At 41.8% G+C, this 21,607-nt stretch overlaps 1 protein-coding gene across 2 annotated transcripts in view; it reads left to right on the top strand.

Annotated features, from left to right (window-relative positions):
* Kcnq3 (potassium voltage-gated channel subfamily Q member 3) overlaps positions 1-21,607 on the top strand; it is a 298,118-nt gene that overhangs the window by 254,382 nt on the left and 22,129 nt on the right. For both annotated transcript variants that reach the window (XM_087556053.1, NM_031597.5), the window contains 8 exon segments: positions 364-454; positions 1,177-1,303; positions 2,611-2,783; positions 6,041-6,196; positions 7,782-7,892; positions 9,705-9,800; positions 11,118-11,212; positions 14,947-14,973. In XM_087556053.1, coding sequence (XP_087412179.1) covers positions 364-454; positions 1,177-1,303; positions 2,611-2,783; positions 6,041-6,196; positions 7,782-7,892; positions 9,705-9,800; positions 11,118-11,212; positions 14,947-14,973 — 876 coding nt within the window.

The following is a 21,607-nucleotide window of genomic DNA, read 5'->3' as shown; positions in this document are numbered from 1 at the left end:
TTGAAGGGGTTGGTGATTGTGGTTAAATTTCTAGATACGTTTGGAAGTACAAATTTAGCTTGGAGTATCATCAGGTGTATTGGTAAGAAAATGTGTTCCAAGACAGCAAAAAAAAAAAAAAAAGTCTAACTGATTCTGCCAAGCAGCTCATTGAGCAACAGTATGCACCTTGCTTAACTTCTCTCAGCCTTGGTCGTCATCTTTCCCACTTTCAGGGTTGCTGTGAGAGATTAATGGGATAACATAGAGAGAGAGAGCATGTGACACTACACTGTCCAGTGTCCTCACTCACCCTTTTTCTTGTAATTGCCTGCTGCGCCAGCCTGGACTAAAGCTCCCTCCTTCCTTCTTCCTTCGTTCTAGGTTCCTGATTGTCCTGGGATGCTTGATTCTGGCCGTGCTCACCACTTTCAAGGAGTATGAGACTGTGTCTGGAGACTGGCTTTTGCTGCTGGTAAGCTATGGGCCATTAACACTGCGCTCCACAATGGAAGCTGAAGGTTGTGTTCAGCTGGAAACTATGTGCCTGGATCTCAACTTCATAACATCTCTAGCCAAGTCGAGATCCAAGAAAAAGCAATGCTCCCTTTTCCTTGCCAGGCCCGCCATAGGCATAGCCTTCCCGATGACGATCCACCATTCTGGACAGAAATAAGAAGCACATAGTCCAAGCCGAAACCATCAGTATTAAATGATAAAAACAGCTTCCTGGCCCTCTGAACGTTCACCAAAGCATATTCCATTCTATATCCTATCCTTCTTTGATTTCTCAAAATGTAAACTAAGGTTGATACTACAAAACTCAAGAGGTAATGGCTGGCCCCAAAGCTAAGCTTAGTAACATTGGCCAGCTAGAATAGCAGAGGCTGAGCATTCTGGGTGGAGTTAGCAGATGCGTTTGACTTCACTTATTGGGTATTTTAATACATTCAATGGACTAAAAACTGACTGGTTGGAATGGAATCTTCAGAAAAGCTCAGATCTGGATTCATTTTGCATAGATGGTTAACATGGCAAGATGAAGACAGGATTTGTCACAATGACCGACCTGTACTGCTTCTTCCCTCCCAGGCCCCAGCATCCTCACTATCAGTGCAGCAGCAGTAGATACGCATTTCCTTTGATCTCAGAAGTCTTTATTGCGTACTAGGTAACCTCATGTGCTCTTTCATACAGGAAACATTTGCTATTTTCATCTTTGGAGCTGAGTTTGCTTTGAGGATCTGGGCTGCAGGATGTTGCTGTCGATACAAAGGCTGGCGTGGACGGCTGAAGTTTGCCAGGAAGCCCCTGTGCATGTTGGGTAAGCACTGTCAATTGGATCCAGTAGTGGCCTCAGTCCTCTCCTATGCTATTTCTCTAATAAAGTTTTATGGATGTGAGAGTGCCAAAATATCCTGTGTTGAAAATCTATCTCCTCGGATTGTTCCTTGGCATGCTAGACAGGTAGTGATTCTTGGTCGCTGAGGACTGGGCTCACTGTTTGCATTTGAGTTGTAAAGAAACCACAGAGCACCAGATAGTGTATATCCCCATTACCCAGACTAGTAAGTACCACGCTCTGTCACCAAAATAGCTCAAATCACCTGTGTCTTCAAGGCCAACAAGGGTAGGAAGTGTCTAACCATTGGTGATTGACAGTGTATTTCTGCCCAACCACATTTTACCTGTTCTGCAAAAATAGAAACTGAAGTTCACAGAACTGAGTTCTTCCAGTTTCAAAATTAGTGAGCAGCAGATGCTACCAGTCTTAATTATTGTTCTATTTCTGGGATGAAACACCATGACAAAGGCTTCTTTGTAAAGAATACATTTAATTGGGGGCTTGCTTATAATTTCAGAAGGTCTCTAACCATAATAGTGGGGAGCTCAGTGCTGGGCATGGCACTGGAGGAGTATCTAAGAGAGTACAACTTACAACTTGATCTGCAGGCAGCAGAGAAAGAACTGAGCCTGGTGTGGATTTGAGGATTCAAAAGCCTACCTCCTCAAGAGATATACCTCCTCTAACAAGGCCACACCTCCTAATCCTTCCCAAACAGTTCCACCTATTGGAACCAAGCAATCAAACATACGTATGAGCCTGTGGGATCCATTCTCATTCAAACCACCACCGCACCCCAACACCACAATTCTGGAAGAATTTGGTGCCCTTGAACTCAATAAATCACACCCAAGTTTCCATCTTATGTTCTGCTTACTCAGAAAAAAATAATAATAAAATACATTAAAACAGAGTCTGAGCATTAGGCTTCACTTCTGTAGTCTGAGCAACCTGCAATGTCATCTCCTCCACAACTCATGTGATATCAAATGCCAAGTGCCACATAAGGCACTGTGAGAAATTGTACTTCTGTGCTCTAGAACTAGAGGTGGAGTCTAACAGGGTCTGTCCCTAAGTCCTGAGAAGTCAGTGGTACTGAGAGGTTCATTTCCTCATCATTTACAGCATAATCCATTATCAATGGCAGTTGATATCACATTCAACCCAAGTGCTTAGAACATCCCCTGCTTGACATATTCATCAGCTCCAAAACAGTGCTAGTGATGGGGTCTTTCCTCTGCATGACCTTCTTTCTATTATCTTCCACGGTCTGTCCTCTTTCCCAGATATCTTCGTGCTGATTGCTTCTGTGCCAGTGGTTGCCGTGGGAAACCAGGGCAATGTCCTGGCTACCTCTCTGCGAAGCCTCCGCTTCCTGCAGATCCTGCGCATGCTTCGAATGGATAGGAGGGGTGGCACCTGGAAGCTCCTGGGCTCAGCTATCTGTGCCCACAGCAAAGTAAGTGTTGTGGAAAAGCCATGAAGTAACACAGGCTTCTCTCTCTCCTGCTTGTACCTTTCTACAGAACCGTCTTCCTACAGTGTCCATGAGGGTAGTCATGCTGCCAACACTCATAATGATTATAATAAGGAAAAAGAGAAGAAAGTAAAGAAAGAAGCACATGCAGGTGTGCCCCAGTGATGTGGATGTGGACCACAGGCAGATCAGAGCTTAGGTCTCAGCTCCATTATAAGTAAAATAAGTTTGGCCAAATCATTCACTTCTCATTGGCCTTCAGCTTTCTCATTTCTGCAGGGGAGATTATGATTCAACAGCTCAGTGGTAATATCCATACGTCTATATGGTTGAAAGGCTAGAATGAGCTCACACAAGGCAACATGTAACAAGGGAGTGGGGAAGATTTTGGAGTCCCACCAACTAATTTGGATCCAAACTCTGTCTGTGTTACTTTGTTGTTGTTTTTTTTTTTGTTGTTGTTGTTGTTGATTAATCCATTCTTTGCACTGTGGACCAAGTTCTATACTTGACTCCTCTGGCATAGAGATGCAGAGATGAGGGTGAGATTTTACCAAGGTGAGATTTCTAATGCTGATCCTATAGTTACAACAAGCCAAGCACTGCTACCATGACAAATATGCCCCAGGATCTCTACCGGTTCGTGTTTCCAGTGTCTGATGTGCTGGTTGGTTCTCACAAGTCAGGAAACTGAGTTCTGAGTCACCAAAGCAGGGGGAATAAAGGCCCTTCAGATTCTGCAGAGCAGATTTTAAAAAACAAGAAGATTTGATATCATCGCTTCCTAACACTGGTTGTATAGCAGTCTTAGTCCTTTGATCCCAGGGCTAACTGCTGGAATACTTGGCATGTGAGGGAATAGACTCTTCTACAGAGCTGCTAGTGAAAAGTTATACAAAGTCAGGATTCCCTTGAACAGTGTTTTAAATGACTGCAAAGCCCACTGTACCTCCCAATGCCAACCATTACACCACCACCTAATAATCCAGCACAGCTGGTGAATCTGCATGCTGCACATGATCAAGCAGCTGTTTCTAAATAAACAATCAAGCAATCTTCCGGCTTGCAGCTGCACTACAAAGCAAGAGGCTTTGCAGGGGTCTTCAGAAAAATCCCTGGGGAAAGAGTAGGCACCTTCCTTTCTCTTCTCAGTTCTCTTTCAGGGCAAACCCTCACAGGAGAACCTCCCACTCCAGTGTTGGTACCATTCACCTTTGCATGTGTGAACATACATGACTACAGTGTATGTATGATACTGCAGAGAAGCCTAACAATGTGGGGGAAGCAGACTGAATTCAAAATAGTGAAGCTATTAAGGAAACACCACTGAGCCCACTTATCTTGACACTGATCTTACACAACACCTGATAAAACAGTGAGGAAAGCAAGAGGTGTTTTGACCTACAGTTTCAGAGTTTTAGTACATTGTTGTGGGGAAGGTTGGGCAGAGCCATTGAGTCTTTGGCAGCAGGGCTGTGTGTTAGAGACTGTTCATATCATGGCAGACCAGGAAGTGGACCATAAGATAAGAATCTGGAACCAAGGAAGCCTTTCACATCCCGACCCCTAGTGACCCACTTCCACCAGCTAATCCCTAACCCCTAAAGTTGTCACAGCTTCCCAAGTTAGTACCACCAACCCAGAAAGAAGTGCTCCAGATCCGAGCTTAGGAAGGGCAATTCTCATTCAGACCACAGCATTCTCTCTAAATGGGGTAAAATGATTCAGGGGAATAACCATAATGAAAGTTAGAGACGAATGCAGATGGCTGGAGTCTTCTCATTTGATCCTGCAGATCCTATGTGAGCCAAGGCAATAAGAACTGTCAGTGAGCTTCTTCTGACCCAAAGGCTAGCGGTGGACTGATTGTCATGGGAAGGATAGCTGTGCCAACAACAGCTCCCTGAAATGACTGAATAAGAACACAAACTTTACATCCAGATCATGTTCACCCATAATCTTGACTTCTCCCCACCCACTCTACCATGCTAAACCTCGACAGGAGAACAAAGGACTTAAAGCAGCAGAGAGCCCTAGACATTATCTCTGTCGACCCAAAGCTTTGCCACCTCTCAGTTCTCCTCACTCCAGCATTTCCTCGTAATCAATCATTTATCCATGTTTACTTCTTAGTGTGTGGCACTATCTATGAAATCATAGTTCTCATTTGTCTCTTATGCTTTCATATATTCTAATATGCAAGTCTGAATTCCACCAGGATTATCCAGGATACCTACATGACTCTTTTTTATACCCATTATTATTATTATTATCATCATCATCATCATCATTACTATTATCATTTTGAAAATCAGTGTGTTACAAATTGTAGGCATATTTTTGAGCCACTTTATTGGGTTCTATTGTCTACCACCCTTCTAACCCTTATCCCACCATAATCCCTTCCAACCCCTCAACACTAGGTAGGAGAGAAAGATTAGAAGGGAAAGGGGCATCCTGTTGAGTACTTCCTGCTGCTTAGGCAGGAGTTCCTTAGGGCAAATCCAGTATTCATCATCAGAATATCTCCAACCAATAATCCAGCAATAGCAAAAGCATCAGCAGGAACCAGCATGAGCAGGGATCAGCAGCCACTACAGGCCCTCTCGGCGCTGTTACATTTATACTCTCTCAAGAGTCCTCAGAATTCCAAATGTAAACTATTTGCAGCTAACAAAAAAAAATCTCAGCCCTCCTAGAGCATGAGACAATCATAGCAGCTATGGACAATCTGAGGCAGTCCCATATCCCACTTCTGGGATTACAACAAAACTATATTCATATAACATAAGTGGGATTTTTAAAGACACCAAAATTCTTGTCTCATGGATAAGAGAGATTAGTTCTCTTTTGAATCATGCAATGAATGGTGGTAATGGTGGTTCCCTGTCCATGGCTTTGTCTCCTGGGCCACACTAACTGCTCGTGGAGCTGATTTTTCAACTCTGCTCTGTGCAGTTCTGTGCTGGTCTCTGGCAATAACCAATTTCCCCTGACCACTCACCTTCTCATGAAACCTCCTGAGTTGTGACATCAGGTCACTTAGAATAGAGTGGTTTTCTTCACCTAGATACTTAATAATGGAAACATCTCCACTCTTGCCCCCTTTTCCACTGATAGGAAGTGAGACTCAGAACCGATAAAGATGGCAGACAAACATGGACTCCAGCTCCAGACTGCCTGGTTCAAGCTTCCACTGGAGGGCTTCCTACTGAGTCCCTGTGTTGTTCTCTGTCTAGGAACTCATCACCGCCTGGTACATCGGCTTCCTGACACTCATCCTTTCTTCATTTCTTGTCTACCTGGTGGAGAAGGATGTGCCAGAGATGGATGCCCAAGGAGAGGAAATGAAAGAGGAGTTTGAGACCTATGCTGATGCCCTGTGGTGGGGCCTGGTGAGTCACCTTCCCTGAAGGATAACCCTGTAGAGGTTGTATGGAGACTTGACCACTAGGTGCTGAGAGAGGTGGAGAGCAGGGTATGGACACAGTTAAGTCAGCTTGATTCTGCATCCAAGCATGAGGACTGGACCTCTTCAATCTTCAAATCTACAGAGAGGAAACAACAAGCTTCTACCAATGATGACGGTGCCTAGAAACAGTTTTTCATGGAGTTTGTAAGAAACTTGAGCCCAAAACAGTCTATTTGTATGGTGTTCTGGGACCTAGCCATGTCAGTCATAGGTGGTCATCAGTCAAGCCATGCTCATGCAAAAAAAAATGGGATATATGCATTACACACAGACCTGAAGACACATACAGAAGTGCACAGACACACATAGAAGTATTAATCCTGGCACTTACTGAAGTCTAATTCGCTACAAATCACTATGCTAAGTAGTCAGTATTTATTAATGTACTTTAACCCCAAACACCTGTTAGCCCATTTTTAAGTGAGGAAACTGAGACAAGAACAATAGAAGGTAAATAAGTTTAACAGTTACTTTAAGGAACTTGAGATTTTCAGGCAAATGAGCTGTAGAGGCCATGGTGTTATGAACTGTGTCCTGATAATCACGTAACCACACACTGGAATATACTACTCGAGACAAACATATGGACAATCAGACATGCACAGATGAGGGCATACACAAATATACTGACAAAAACAACTCATAATATGGCTGCACATAAATCCATAATTCACAAATGTGCTCATTTCTTGGTGTAATTGGAAGCTGATTTCAATTTCTCCCACTTCTCTGAAGATATCAAAATATATAGAAGTTCATCCCTTCTAGAAAACACTGTGGCAATTACATAGGAGCCACACACATCCTCCTAGGTATTTAAATCAAACCTACATTACTTTTAGTGCCTAATGGCATGTAAATACTGCATAAAGAATTGGTATGCTGTAGTTCTTATTTGCGTTATTTTATTGTTATATTATCTTTCAGTTTTACTGTATTTTAAAGTATAGTTGGTTAAATCCCAAGATGTGAAAGCTACGGCTATAGAGGAGGAGCAACTGTACACACACACTCACACACACACACACACACACACACATACACACACACATACACACACACATACACACATACACACACAAAACACACATACACACATACACACACATACACACATACGTACACACACACATACACACATACACACAAACACTCACACACACATACATACACACACATATACACACACACAAACACACACACAAACACACAAACACTCACACACATACATACACACACATACACACACACACACACACAAACACACACACACACACAACGTTTGTATGCACATTTTTGCAATCAGTTGGACACCTCTAACCTTAAAACAAGCTATGGTCCTCACACAGGTTATGTACCACTTGGGATCTTTCCTCCTATGGGAATCTTGTTATATCTAAATGAGAACAGCATCTGGGCAGGCACAGAGACTGAGAAGCAGAGCTCCATTGACTGCCACTGATGTTCCTTGTCTGGGGGAACCCTGTTTGAATGCTTCTCTTTTTCAGATCACACTGGCCACCATTGGTTATGGAGACAAGACACCTAAAACCTGGGAAGGACGTCTGATTGCTGCCACCTTTTCTTTAATCGGCGTCTCCTTTTTTGCTCTTCCGGCAGTAAGTTCTTTCGATCGTGACAGGAAGTTCCCCTTAATGCCTAGACCTAGCTCAAATCCAGAGCTTCCCTTTTCACTCTTTTGTATCCCGAGTTCATGTTCCATACCCTATCATTCAGCAGCTGTCATCTCAGCATGGTGGTGCCTCATCCCTCCCTCATAGCTTGTGCTGCTTCCTTGCACCAGAAGTGATGTCTCCAAATGCCTCCTTGTGTGCTAAGCAGTACTGCCGTCTTCAGTCTAAGACAGTGGCTCCCTCCCATGGGCAGTCTGATTCCATGTGGGTTAGCAGGTTTCCACCTCTGCCTGCCCTCAAGAACTGACATTGTTGGGGGCTAAAGTCTTCATCTGTTGATGGCCAGGACCTAACACAGCATAGATCCTTCACGTCTGAATTTCTTTTTTCTTTTTCTTTTTCTTGTTCTTTATTTTTTTTCTTCCTGCCTTAAATTTTTGAATGTTTTCATTTCTCTCAAGAGTTGTTCTTGACATGTGAAAGAATAACTTCCTTCAACAATAGTATAATGAGAGTGAAAATAGAAAGCTTATATTGGACTCACTGTGCACCCAAATCAGGCCAAATGTTTTACCTGCATCATCTCATTTGCTCTTCCTGCCGAGAGTATGAGTTAAAAACTGAGTCACAATTAAAGGTTATACACATGCCTGGGATGTGGAGTCAGGAACCCCAAGCCAAGCCAATTCTAAAGCCTGACTCCTCACCGTGCAGCTTGAAGAGACCGTTCTTAAATCCTTCTGCTGCCCCTCCATCTTTTTTTTTAACTTGATAATTTCTTTTTTCATTACTAGTCAACTTATATGTATTTTCCCAGCTATCTGACTTTTACTATGATCTTCTTGAACCTGTTTTCTCACCCACGAAACTGGCAAAGGATGGGCAGGGTGTGGTGCCATCTGTAATTCCCTTTCATATTAAATGCATGTGTCTATCTGCTTAATCCACATGATTGTCTGCCCTGCAAAACAGAGCAGATCCAGTTCTTGGAAATTCTGCCTGTTGTACATGCCCCAGGAGACTGTTCCAGCAGCTAACATATTTTAAAATTTGATTATCAGTGGCAGGGCATCTATTCCGTGTTGTATCCCTTCCTGGGCAATTCCTGTTTGTCATCTAGGTTTTCACTAGAGATCACTGTCAGATAGGTAGGATGACCCACTGTGAGCCAGTAGTCCTATGAAAGACAGAGCAGCGACAGGAGTGTGCCCAGGGTGTCACACCTGGACTGTGGTTATCAGATTGCAATCCAGGTGTCTTTGGCTTCAGGCTTGTTTCACTTAACCAAATTTCCTACTCTCACCATAAATGGGGCTTCCTCCCTCCCTTTCTTCTTTCATCTATTATTGCCACTGCAGAATGCCCTGTTTCATTGCTATGACCAAAATATCTAGCAAGAAGCAATAGGAAGGGGAAGATTTAATTTTGCCTTACAGTACATAATAGCAAGGAAGGCATGGTGACAGGAACAGGATGTAACTGGTCACATCACATCAATAGTCAGGAAGCAGAGTAGACAAGCTCTAGGACCAAGCTACAAAACATCTCCACCCACTCGCTGTTACCTAATGTCTCCAGTAAAACTCCACCTCTTCAGAGATCCACAGTCTTCTTAAAGGGCTACCATTTAAGGACCTAAGGTTCAAACACTTGAGTCTGTGGGTGACATTTCACATTCAAATCACAAAACAGGTTTCAGAGTGTCCTTGAGACCTACATTCTCTGTTACACCAGAAGTGAGGCTCGAGTGCTGAGAGAGCCCAGTGCAGCTGACACAGGCTTGAATTCTCTTTGCAGGGCATCCTTGGCTCAGGACTGGCATTGAAGGTTCAGGAACAGCACCGTCAGAAGCACTTTGAGAAGAGAAGGAAGCCAGCTGCTGAACTCATCCAGGTCTGTAACGGGGGGTGAACTAGGATGGGCCCGCGTGTGTGTGCCTGTGTATCTAAGAAAGAGATGGAGACAGAGAGAAAGAGAAAGAACAAAAGCACATCCCTAGGCAGGAGAGGACAGCTTACATTTGCTCCCTTGTAGGTGGCTAGGGACATCACCATGGTTACCTACACAGTCTACGTATGTTGATAGTGAAAGCCTTACCTTTTTCCACCCAAATTCTAAAGGACTCAAGAAATGGATTCAGCACTGGAGAGTAAAACCATTTGATTATTGGTTTCCTGGTGATTTTGGAGTGAAGAATTTGGCTTAGGCCTCTGTCTTCTCTGAACCTCCTTATTCTTCTTCCCACCCTAGGATTCATCCAATGGCCCACAGAAAAGAAATGGCTGTCAATCCAGATACTTAGAGAGCTACAAAGAATTCTGTGATCTCCTCCTATCTGTCAACAGTAGAGACCCAATGAACAAAGGAGAGGGAGTGCAAACATGGACAAAATACTGGCTACTGGACCAGTTTGTCCTGACCCTCAGCAACCATTGAACAGGAAATGTTGGATAACTGCCTCCGCCTGTCACCATTACTCCTCCAGCCACAGGCTGGAGGAAGAGTCATAACAGAATTAAGACAGGCATAACTGTCCCCTATTAGACATCAGGGGGACTTTACATCTTATTGTATGAGCTGTTGAGAGCAAGGGGCATGGTCCCAGCTCTGCCTTTCGGAGTGCTGAGGGTATTGACACACACCCCAAGCTTTTATCTAGCTGCAGTAGGTGCTTCTGAGGATCAGTGGGCCTGACACAACAAGACAACATCAGATATGGTCTGGTTGTAAGCCAATCTCAATGTTCATTGTTCAAAGTCTGCTTGTCCTTTAAACCTTCAAACCTTGCACCATCAGAGTTATTCCAGAAGTTTAGTGTATAAGTGCCTCCTGTCAGGCTCTCTTATACTTAGAAGTATCCCAAAAGACTTTATTTTCCTATATTATAGACTGGGCAGTCTCAAAGAGCCTTCTGTAAAGAACAGGCACTGTTCCTTTCAGAAAATTTCTATCCTTTCTCTCTATCCCAATTCATCTCTCCATATCCCAGATCACCAAACAACAGTTGTATCTCTAAAATGGTCAAGAATGTTTTATCTTCAAAGATGCTATCAGAAACCAAGAATCCCTGTTTTTCTGAAGTCTCGCTATATAAACAAATTCAAATTCTTAAGAGGCAAGAGTTTAAGAGTTGTTTGAATGTCATAGGATGCTATGTGAACATTTCATGTGCTGTCCATGTCATTCCAGTTCCTCTTTTCTCCTCCTCAGGCTGCCTGGAGATATTATGCTACCAACCCCAACAGGCTTGACCTGGTGGCAACCTGGAGATTTTATGAATCAGTTGTCTCTTTCCCATTCTTCAGGCAAGTAGTCACTTATCTTAGTGCTCAGAGTATGTCTGACATACATTACCAGGGTCTAGTCATGTGTTATGGTCTCATGGTTGCTAAAGAGTATCCCCCAGAGCAGGGAGAAATGGTTCCCAGCATGGGATACATGTTAGCATCACTGTAGAATTTAAAAAAAAACCCTATGATATTCAAATATATCCAGCCTAATTCTCAGAAGTAAACCAGGCATCACAAATTTTTAAAGACTTCTAGATGACTCCAGTGGGCAACTAGAGGTAAACAGCATGGTACTAGAAAGTGTTGTGAACAGAATCAGAGAACAGTAGAAGCTGAAGCCAGCATCATCAGCTATCCTAACAGTCTGATTACTCTATCACTTGGTCTAACCTACACTCACAGACAACTCCCCAAAAGAAAGAAGGGCACAGATGACCAAGGAGTTCTCTGGAAACCCAATAACGGTGCTTCATGTTCTCAGAGTTGTAAAATTGAACTAAAGGCCATGATGATGGATAACTGCTTCCTAGGGCCAGCATAAAGAAAGCATTGAGGAAGTCACCACACATTGATGGCCACTGCATTTCAAATATCAAAGTTCATAATTCATTAGTCATAACAGATTTTCTGAGATAAGGCAGTGTTCACAACTGTAGGAGTTTATTAGAATTGGAGGCATTGTTTTGAACACACAGAGCCAACATACATCTACAGAAATGATGGTGGCAGGTTGGTGGTGGTAAAACCATCTTGACCAGGAGCCATTATTTCATTCCACCATAATGGTTCATGGTGAATACTGAATACCAGGATGAGCAGATGATGATCCCAGGCTCTGCTTACTGATCAGTGACCTAGGGCTCAGAATTCCCGGACATTTTGATAGTTTCCCAATGCATTTGTCCTCTTCTTACTGCCTGAATTCCAAAACAGGCTCTTCCTTTTCAATGTTTTGATGACTTGAGTTTTGGATATAGACAGATGTTGAAATTCTAGAACCCTTGACTAAGTAGAAAAGGTAAAAGCACAACTGGCTCATTGCTGGGGTGGTGCCTGCTTTTGAAGCAGGGCTTGCTGAAGCATGTTACACAAGCAAGTACATGTCATTTCAGTGAACCATAATGCAACCCAACAGTAGGTAAGTAGCTCTCTCAACACCTACCCAAGACTCCCACACACTCAGTATGAGATCTATGATTGGCTTATGCATGCTGCCTCCATACATTCTTCTGTTCTCACCATGACTTAGGGCAGGGATCTAAGGAAGCTGGGCCAACAAGATGGCTCAGTGGCTAAAAACACTTGCCAGAAGCCTGATGACCTAGGCTTAGTACCCATGCAGAAGGGAAGAGTCAGCTCCTACAGTTTGATTGGCTGCCACATACATGTGCACACACACTTGAACCCACTCATCTATCAAGCTTGAAAGATTGAAGGAACTAGAACGACATTAGTTTTATGGACTGATTGCTTTAAAACTTCACAATTGATGGCCATAACTAAGATTAAACTGTAAAACCTGATCATAACCTTCGAGACTTGCAAGCCCTTTCCCAGAAAAACCTTTCCTGCCTCATACTTACTGGGCTCTCACTTCTCAGGAAGGTCTGACATGAGCTGAGATAAAGCACTCAGAAGAGAAAAGAGACAAAGGATCTGACTTGTGAACGTCATCAAGGGGACTTAACTTGTAGAAGAGGCAGGAAGCAAGAGATGAATAGTTAAAGTGACAAGTTTGGGTTCTTCACTGTGTCTTCTTAGACTTACTTGCCTGGATGTTACTAATTGTACTTTGAACATTTTACTACTATTGCTATTACTAAATAGATGCTGAAACTGCATAAATCAGAGCCTCCCTAGAGTGGGGCAGTATCTTCCCCTTTAAGAAACAGAATAACCTTGGACTCAAAACCAAGAGCATGTGTACCCAGACTGAATGTAGAGTTAAGAAGATTTTCATTTACTGTGCATCCCAAGGCCTTGGCAATGGGCCTATTCCTTTTGGTTGATTTATTATAAATACTGCATTGTCCTGGCTGTCAGACACTTGAGGGCTACATTGTGCTGCAGACAGCTGCTGTGATATGGGAACGGCTTTTAAACTAAGAGGGAACATTTCTTCCTTGTTTTATTTCAAGGACAAAAGTACAAAGTTGCAAGAGAAACTCACTTAGCAACCACTCCGAAATGAGGCATTCCTTTGGGAAAGGAATGTCCCTGAATGCCAACCCACGCCATATGCTAGTGACAGAGAAAAAGCAGATACACCGATGCTGCTTCACCTGCTTACTAAAGGATTTTTTCCTTTTGTCTACATTTTAAATGTAATTTTATTGAGATACACTTAACTCCCTAGAAGACATTCTGATGGTTTAGTGATCTGAGTATATTCACAAAGTTGGACAACCTTCATCACACTAACACCAGGGTAATCCATTTTGTCAGAAAGAAATCTTGTCTTCATTTGTGATTTCTCCTGGACCTCTCTTTCCATCCCTTGTGACCATTTTTATAAGTGAAGTGTCAGAACACTGAGACTAATAACTGATGTGATCTGGCAAGTACATGCTGGAATAAAAAAACAGAGCCCAGTTCTTCTGCCAATGCTCTTGTTCTTTCCATTGTGTGTCTCAGAAGAAAAGTTATTTTAGAAAGAAGTGTGTGGTACTCCAGTACAAACTTACCTGCATCCCACAGGTTGGGTCAAGGGACATTTGTATAAACAATGCCCATTTATGAAGGAGTTGATGTTGTGAGAGTGAAGTAAAGTAAGATATGACTATATCTGTCTTGGTACCTGATTCATAGCAGTTTATTCGATCAATGGTGACTAAGTCTTCATCAAAGGGATCTATGAAACATAGTGGAGATGAAATAGGAAAGAAAGACACTGAGTTCTGAAATTACCGCCTTAGGAAACCTCAGTTGATGACCCCAGATCTAGAACACCCTGTCTGGATTGAGGCTCAGCCCAATGGACTTGATGGATGGAAAAGACTGTTCTACATAGAGAAAGGATGTAGAAGACTATAGGCTGATCTGAGCAAAGACTCAGAGTAGTGAATATGTGGCGAGCATGTGCTCTACCAGGCATGCTCTAAAGACACATGGGGTTGGGATCCCAACTCTACTGCTTTACATCTGAGACCTTAGGCAATTTATTTAACTTCTTTGTCCCTCAACTTTCTCATCAGAAAGAAATAGTATGGGGTTGAGGATTTGGCTCAGTGGTAGAGCGCTTGCCTAGGAAGTGCAAGGTCCTGGGTTCGATCCCCAGCCCCGAAAAAAAGAAAAAAAAAGAAAAAAAAAAGAAAGAAATAGTATGACAATAGTAGTTACTCTTAGAGTTGTTATAAGACTTACTTGACATGTCCAAAAAACCCAGCCCTTACAATAATAACTGATGAGAGAAGAGACATGAAATAATTTACTGTACAGTGAACAATGTTTACCATGATGGTAGGGAGGGTAGGAAGAGAGCAACTACGTTTGGCAGTCGATTTCCTGATATACTGCAAAACAAACTTCTGAGTTGAGTGATAGATCCTGGTATTGAGTAAGCAGTCACCCATTTTCTTGATGAATAAGCAGCTAAGACAAACTTGGGAGCACAGGACCAAATGGTGGTAGCAGGAGCATGGGGCACATGGCCTTTCAAATGAAGCTTTAAAACAGTCTGTGGGGTAAGATGTAACCATTTCATGCCATTTATGGGTCTTTTCTTTTTTTTTCTCTTCCCTCTTTTATAGGAAAGAACAACTGGAAGCAGCAGCCAGGTACATGTTTTATTATGAATACCTTCCCCATCTCACCATTGTTTTGGGAGGAAGGTTCAGTCCCACATTGTGGAAAGCTGCTAGGAAGCCATGTTGGTCACAAGTTAGTCTTTGGTGCTTACTCTGTTGCTGACGACTGGTTCCTCTGACATTTTCATGTGAGTTTAGTCAAGGACAACTTCATATGAATAATAGCAAAAGCTACATACTGAATGTCTGTCTCCTCAGAGCTGAGCTCCAAAACGGTTATCAGTTGATCTGCACAGTCACCATGTGAGAGAAGTCCTAGTATCTTTCTTTGTGTATAAGGAGACCAAGGCTCAGAGAGGTTCATCTCTTCCTTCTGAATTCTCACAGAAACTAAGTAACAAAACCAAACACCAGAGTCAAACCTGAATGTTAAAACAATGTTTACCATTGTACTGTTTTCCATTTCTTCATTGGGCCTCCAGATGGCATTTTCTGAAAGCAAATACAGACTGTAATTCATGAGCCCCATATACCAGAGGCTTTCCAGTATATCATAGACACCGCGGGCTGCTGCAGAGGCAAGAAGAGGTTCAGGGTTGTATATAACTACTTTTCTTGACTTCCTACCCCACTGTAGAAGGTGCCCAAGTTCTAGACCCTGTTCTAGTTTATAAAGCAAGATTATTAACTTTGAAAAAATATTATGAGGTGATAAGAGATGGCAACATACAGCTCAGGAGAGTATTGATTTAAACCTATGGAGTGTTTGGAGTGTTTTCTGGAACTTTGCACGTGGCATTTTTGGATTATAGCTATTATATATATATTCTGAACTGGACTATAGTTGCAGGTAACTGAAACCATGGCTACGAGTACTGAATATTACTCTAAATACTTAAAAATTACTGACCCTGGTTCAATTGATGACCTGATATGTACATTTGAGACTTTTCTGGGGGTGTTTCTTTTGGAATGGAAAAGAGGCTCCCTGAAAGGCAGCAACCAACTTATTTATTTCTCTGTGAGAACCCTCCACTCTGCCAAGGTACAGAGGGAAATCTATTACCTGATTTGTTGGGGTTAGAGTTGAGTTTCTGTTGGCTCATCCTGAGAGGAGATCAAAGTTGGTTACAGAGCTACTCAATCCTCTCACCTAGGATTTGAACTGTACTCAGGTAGGGCTTGCAGATTGGTGAGGGAGGCAATAGGAACAAGAGTGAACCCACAGTCTGGAGTAACAGACAGATAAATCTTGAGGAAGTGTGGGCTCTATTCTTTCATATGAGAAGGCAGGGAATATGGTGACAATAAAATGTTCAAGAATAGACAGATGCTTTAAATGAAAGAAAACTTGCTCCTGCTCATTGCTACCTTATGGATAGCTTCTTCAATAGGCTGCCAATCAACGGACATTCCAGTCTCACTTCATTATTATCTCCAAATAGAGTAAAATCTGAAATTCATCTTATTGACTCTTTCTAGAACAAACAGCTCACTGTTTGTTTGTTTGTTTGTTTGTTTGTTTGTTTGACAACGTAAGGAAACAGTTAGGTTTCCTGTTTCTTTTCAGATCCAGGTATATTTTTGATGGTAAGGAAGGAATCATTAAGTCAGCATAGTGGTGGAATCTCAAGTTCTTGCTTGCTTAGTTAGGGCTTTCTTGGATGTTCTGATTATGTGAACTTGCTTGTGGAACATAAGCCCAGCCGAATACTTATGGTTAACTGGAGGATTGGCTCTGATAATGTTATACTTCTTTCTTCATGTGTATGCTCCTGAGATTAATCAAAAGAAAAAGAGACAACTTCAATGATTGGCCCACAGGGAGCTGAACACTTGTCATGATATGCTGCTTAACTTTTATAAAACTGGAAGCAGTTGGCTCCCCCCACCTCTTCTTACTTTGTTTGAATATCTACATTGGGATGAACATGGTTAGGATTCAGAAATTCTGTAATAAAGTATTGTGTGTATAACATGTACATATGTGTATGTATACATATATGTATATATTACATACATATAATATTTATATATATATATATATACATATATATATATCAGTGTTGAGGCTAAACCTATGCCTGAAATATGTATAAGGTACCCCACAAATACTTGTTGAGTGAATAGCCTGCCTTACCCCATGTTTCTTTCATTGAGTTGATCTAAAGTACTCACACACCTTACACCACCAGCAAACAGAAATAGTCAACCCTCTTATACCCTTTAGGAAGGAATATCCCTAGAGTGCAAATAGTTAGTGCCCTCAGTGTTCATGAGTACCAATTGAACTCATTTAACTTGATGAACACATGATCTGGCCTTACAGCAGTCTCCCTCAGCCAAGAACTTTTCTTGTATCACTTCATATGATTATTATCTGTTTCACTTGCGATTCTGCCTGATGTACTCTGTTGACAGTGACATTCTCTGACTCTTCACTCTTGCCCCATCAGTCATTTTCCCTTTGATCCTGCTTCAGTGTTCTTCTGAGTCATCAGTGTGTACTGATGATTACCTAATATACTTTTTCTTGTCTGCTCTCTCTACTAGACGGATACCTCTGAGGCACCTAAACATAACCTGACAACTTGGTCAACTTTGTGTACATACACATGAAAGTGGGTAGACAGAGGATAGGTAAATGAATGAGTGGATGAATGGAAGATGGATAAGTTAATAAACCAATAGATAGGTAGGTGGATGGGAGATGGGTGCGTTCAATGGATGGATGCAGATAGATAGTGGGTGGATGAATAATGAATGGAAAAAGTCTATATTAGATAAATAGCATAAAGTCAATTCACAATGTAATAGCTGACATTCATGAATTGATGGTCAGAAATCTCTGGGATCAAAGATAAGGACATCCTGGATTTTTCTCTGTCATCTTCTTTGTTCATTCCATCTGGAGTTTACTCTTATAGCTGATTATCCATGTGTTGATTAATCTATGTATGCTAGCAGACCCAAGATAAAATGTTTTCTTCTTTCCCCTATAGACTTAAACCCATGAGCCAGCAGTTTCAAAAATCAAAGGAAGCCAACTTATTGGCCCAATTTGGTTTTATATTCATGCTTTGAACAATTTCTTTGGCTTAGAAAATAGAGGCTACTACTGGCCAACCCTTTTGGTATGTTTCTACCACAGTGGATTAATCTATAATCATTGACAAATGCACCTCTAGGTACATTTAAGACCTCTAGGAAGGTCTTAAATGTAACGACATACTCCCTCCCCACATGAATGGTGAATGTAACAGCAAGCAGACAAAAACAGTTGTTATCTGTCAGGTCATGATGTCCACCATTAATTTCAAAGTCTTGGTAATAATATTGCACCAAGGATCATCCACATTAAACTATAGTAAGCCTCATTTATCAAAAGTGTGTTGGAAGAGACTAGTATTTTATATTCTGGCCATTATAACTATCAGTTATAAGTATTCAGAATATAGGCGTCAAGACCCCTGCTGAAAATTGGGGAAACTGTGAATTTAAATTCTAAAAACAGGTACCTGCCTTGAAAACTGATTGCTTGAACCCAACTGTTTAATTTTTTTTTCAAACAATTCACTCTGAGTAACAAACATCCTTCAGAATGCCTATTTGTCTTTAAAGAGCAAAAACATCATTCCAGATACCTTTCTGTTTTCTTGCCTTGAGATTATTACTCTCTCATTTAGTAGAAAATTATTCTTTGGATCAAAGAATTTAAAACAACGGTAGTAACTTAAAAGAATGAGTATTTTTTTACTTGCCAGGCATGGCTCTATGTTCATCAAACTTCACAGGCACCCTATGATCTAAATACCATTTTTAATCCTCTTTTTATGCATAATAACAGATTAAAATTGGTTAAGGACTTTGCACAGTGTCTATGTAGAAAACCGCAAAGAAGTGCTTGGATCTAGCTGGTCGAGGTCAACAGGTCCTGGTCCCAAGAACAGAGCTAATCCCTGAAGTTGCTTAGATGGTCACTGCAGGTGTCCCATTGCTTGTTTGTTTTCCTTTGCCCTGTCTTCGCTCACAGAGCTGCAGTCCTTGCCAGAAGAGGAGACTATGGAGACCAGAGAAGGCCTAGAGCCAGAATTCACTGTGCAGAGGAAGAACACGCAGCCCAATGCTGTCATTCATACTCTGTCCCTCTGACATCAACACATGAAATTCATCTCACAGTCGTGTGTGTTTTGGCAATAAAGTTCTTCCAGACCCTAGAATCAGTGATTGTAAAGGGGGAAAAGGAATTTTGATAGCACTTAACTCAATCCCCTAATTTTATTGATGAGAAAATCACTGCTCAGTTCAAAACAAGAGGTTAGAGTATGACCCCATACAATTAATATTTTCTCTTGCTGTCCAGACCTACAACAATGGCTCAAGCTGCAGAATAATAGAGAGGCTGAAATGAGATTTGGGCCAAAGTGTTATATCCTCAGCAGTCCCTGTCATGTGGTAAATGCTATGTATGCCTCTATTTTCCCTGGGAAATAATTGGGATATCGTGGCTATTTAAAACACTTCCTTAATACTGGACTATGATAAGGTTGGCACATGGATGTTGGAGAGGAATCAATACATAGGTTTTGTTTACAATACTAGCTGTAGGCCTAACATTTCATAATATTCCCCACCAAGTCTGACTATAAGAGCAACAAAGGGACAGGCAAGATACTGTCCCCACCACCAAAGTAGGGGTGTATATGGCATGGACTTGATGACTCCTTGATTCAAGAAAAGCTGAAAAGATATCATATATGGATATATATTATGAAAATATGACCTACTCCTTCAAGCAATGAGTATCCATTCACACTTAAAACCCAAGCAAACATTTTACCTTCTCCAATGGCAGGAAACTAGCTGACAGCTAGAGTATTTTTCTAGCTTTTTTCAAAAGCTATGGAAATTCCAATTTTATGTCTGTGAAAATGTGCAAAGGGATATATATATATATATATATACATATATATATGTATGTATGTCATGTCATGTAACATCTCTCCCACAATCACCTCATTCCTTAGCACAGAAGAACTTGCCACAGCTCTTCTTATCCTACAAGTTGGAAGGCTATACTTACTTAGCCATTCAATTGTCAGTGATAGATACATTAATGTCCACAGACAGCCATAAAAAATTATCACAAACTGAATGACTGGATGATTTTAAATAACTGAAATTTACCATGGTTCAAGAGACAAGATGTTGCCCGGACCATGCTCCCTCCAAAACCTTTTAAGTGTGATCTTTCTTGCCCCTTCCTAGTTTCTGGTGACCACTGGCTGTCCTTGGTTTGCCATCAGTCCAATCTATGTCTTTACCTGCCCATGGTCTCTTCCTTCCTTAGTATTACTGTGTCAAACTTCTCTTTTCTTTTTATTATAAAAACACTACTTATTGGATCAAAAGTCTACCCATTCCAGTATGACTTTAACTTGGTTGCATTAGAAAGGTGTATAGCATGATGATTCCATACTCAGGCATATTTTAGGTCTTCTACTTATATGGAAGAAGATATAATTCAATGTTTTAATGTTGTACTCATCTGAATAAGACCCTTGTCTTCTGCTCAGATAGAAACTGTGACCAATGATGGAGAAGTTCTATGGTAGACTTTAGTATCTCTTGTTTCCCTGGGTATTTCGTGTTTGACATCAGTGAGCAGCGAACAGTAGGTGGAACTGAGTAAACTCAAGTGGAGCCCTCTAATATTTAAGACTCATGAGGCCCTTGGCATTGGGGCCATTAGATCCTACAAGTATCACCATGGTGATATCATGGTAGATGGTAGAGCTGTTGCTGAAGCTTCCAGGAAGGGTTAGCTATGGAGATTATTCAGCCATTGACAGCAACCAGTGTTCTGTATCTCAGCCTGAGAGGTGTCTATTTGAAACCTTTCATCCTAGTGACTCAACAGCTCTCTGGAATCCTCCTGGAGACCTGGACCAACAACAGATTTCCTTTTCTGCCTCCTCAAAGATTTATTCACTTTTGTTTCCCAGCCCCCCCGCCCCCCCCACACCATCTATTTCAACTGTTCTCCTTTCTGTTTTGGCTGCTCTCAAATATATCTGAGTCTTCTTCAGCTATTTGTCCTCATTGTCTTCCTGATTTCTCTGCTCTGGCTTCCCCAGTCACATCTTCCTGCTGCCTGTGCCATCACTACCCCCACTGCTGTCTCTGCTGTGCCCTTCTTTGTGTTGCCAGATCATCCCACAACTAAAGACTTGAAAAAGTCAGGCAAAAGAAGCCTTTAATTGAACCAAATGTGGCAAGAACAGGGAAGTCAGCCCCCAGAGGCTTTCTCACTCAGGGCACTTGAGCAGCTTGATAATAATACCTGAGAGTCCATTCTTGGGACAATGACAACCCTTAGTTTTAGTCTAGTCACAGCTTCACCTCGTCAGCACTTCAGTGAATCATAGCATGTGGTACAAACTATTTCAAACAGCGCTGGATGAGTCTGGACCTCATCATGTAGTTTTCTAAATACATCCACGGGCAGTACAAGATAGTTGGCAATAACATGAGGGTAATTTGGCTACCATTGGACTGACAGCCTTTTTGCTCAAGACAGCTAAGGGAGCTAAAGAGGATACAATAGCTACTAATTGGAGAATTACATTGCTCCATCTTCCAAATACTGGTTTTTTTTTGCAGG

This window comes from Rattus norvegicus, chromosome 7 (assembly GCF_021556685.1).
Source record: "Rattus norvegicus strain SHRSP/BbbUtx chromosome 7, alternate assembly SHRSP_T2T, whole genome shotgun sequence".
NCBI classification, from domain to species: Eukaryota; Metazoa; Chordata; class Mammalia; order Rodentia; family Muridae; genus Rattus; species Rattus norvegicus.
This window is presented reverse-complemented; position numbering and strand designations above follow the sequence as displayed.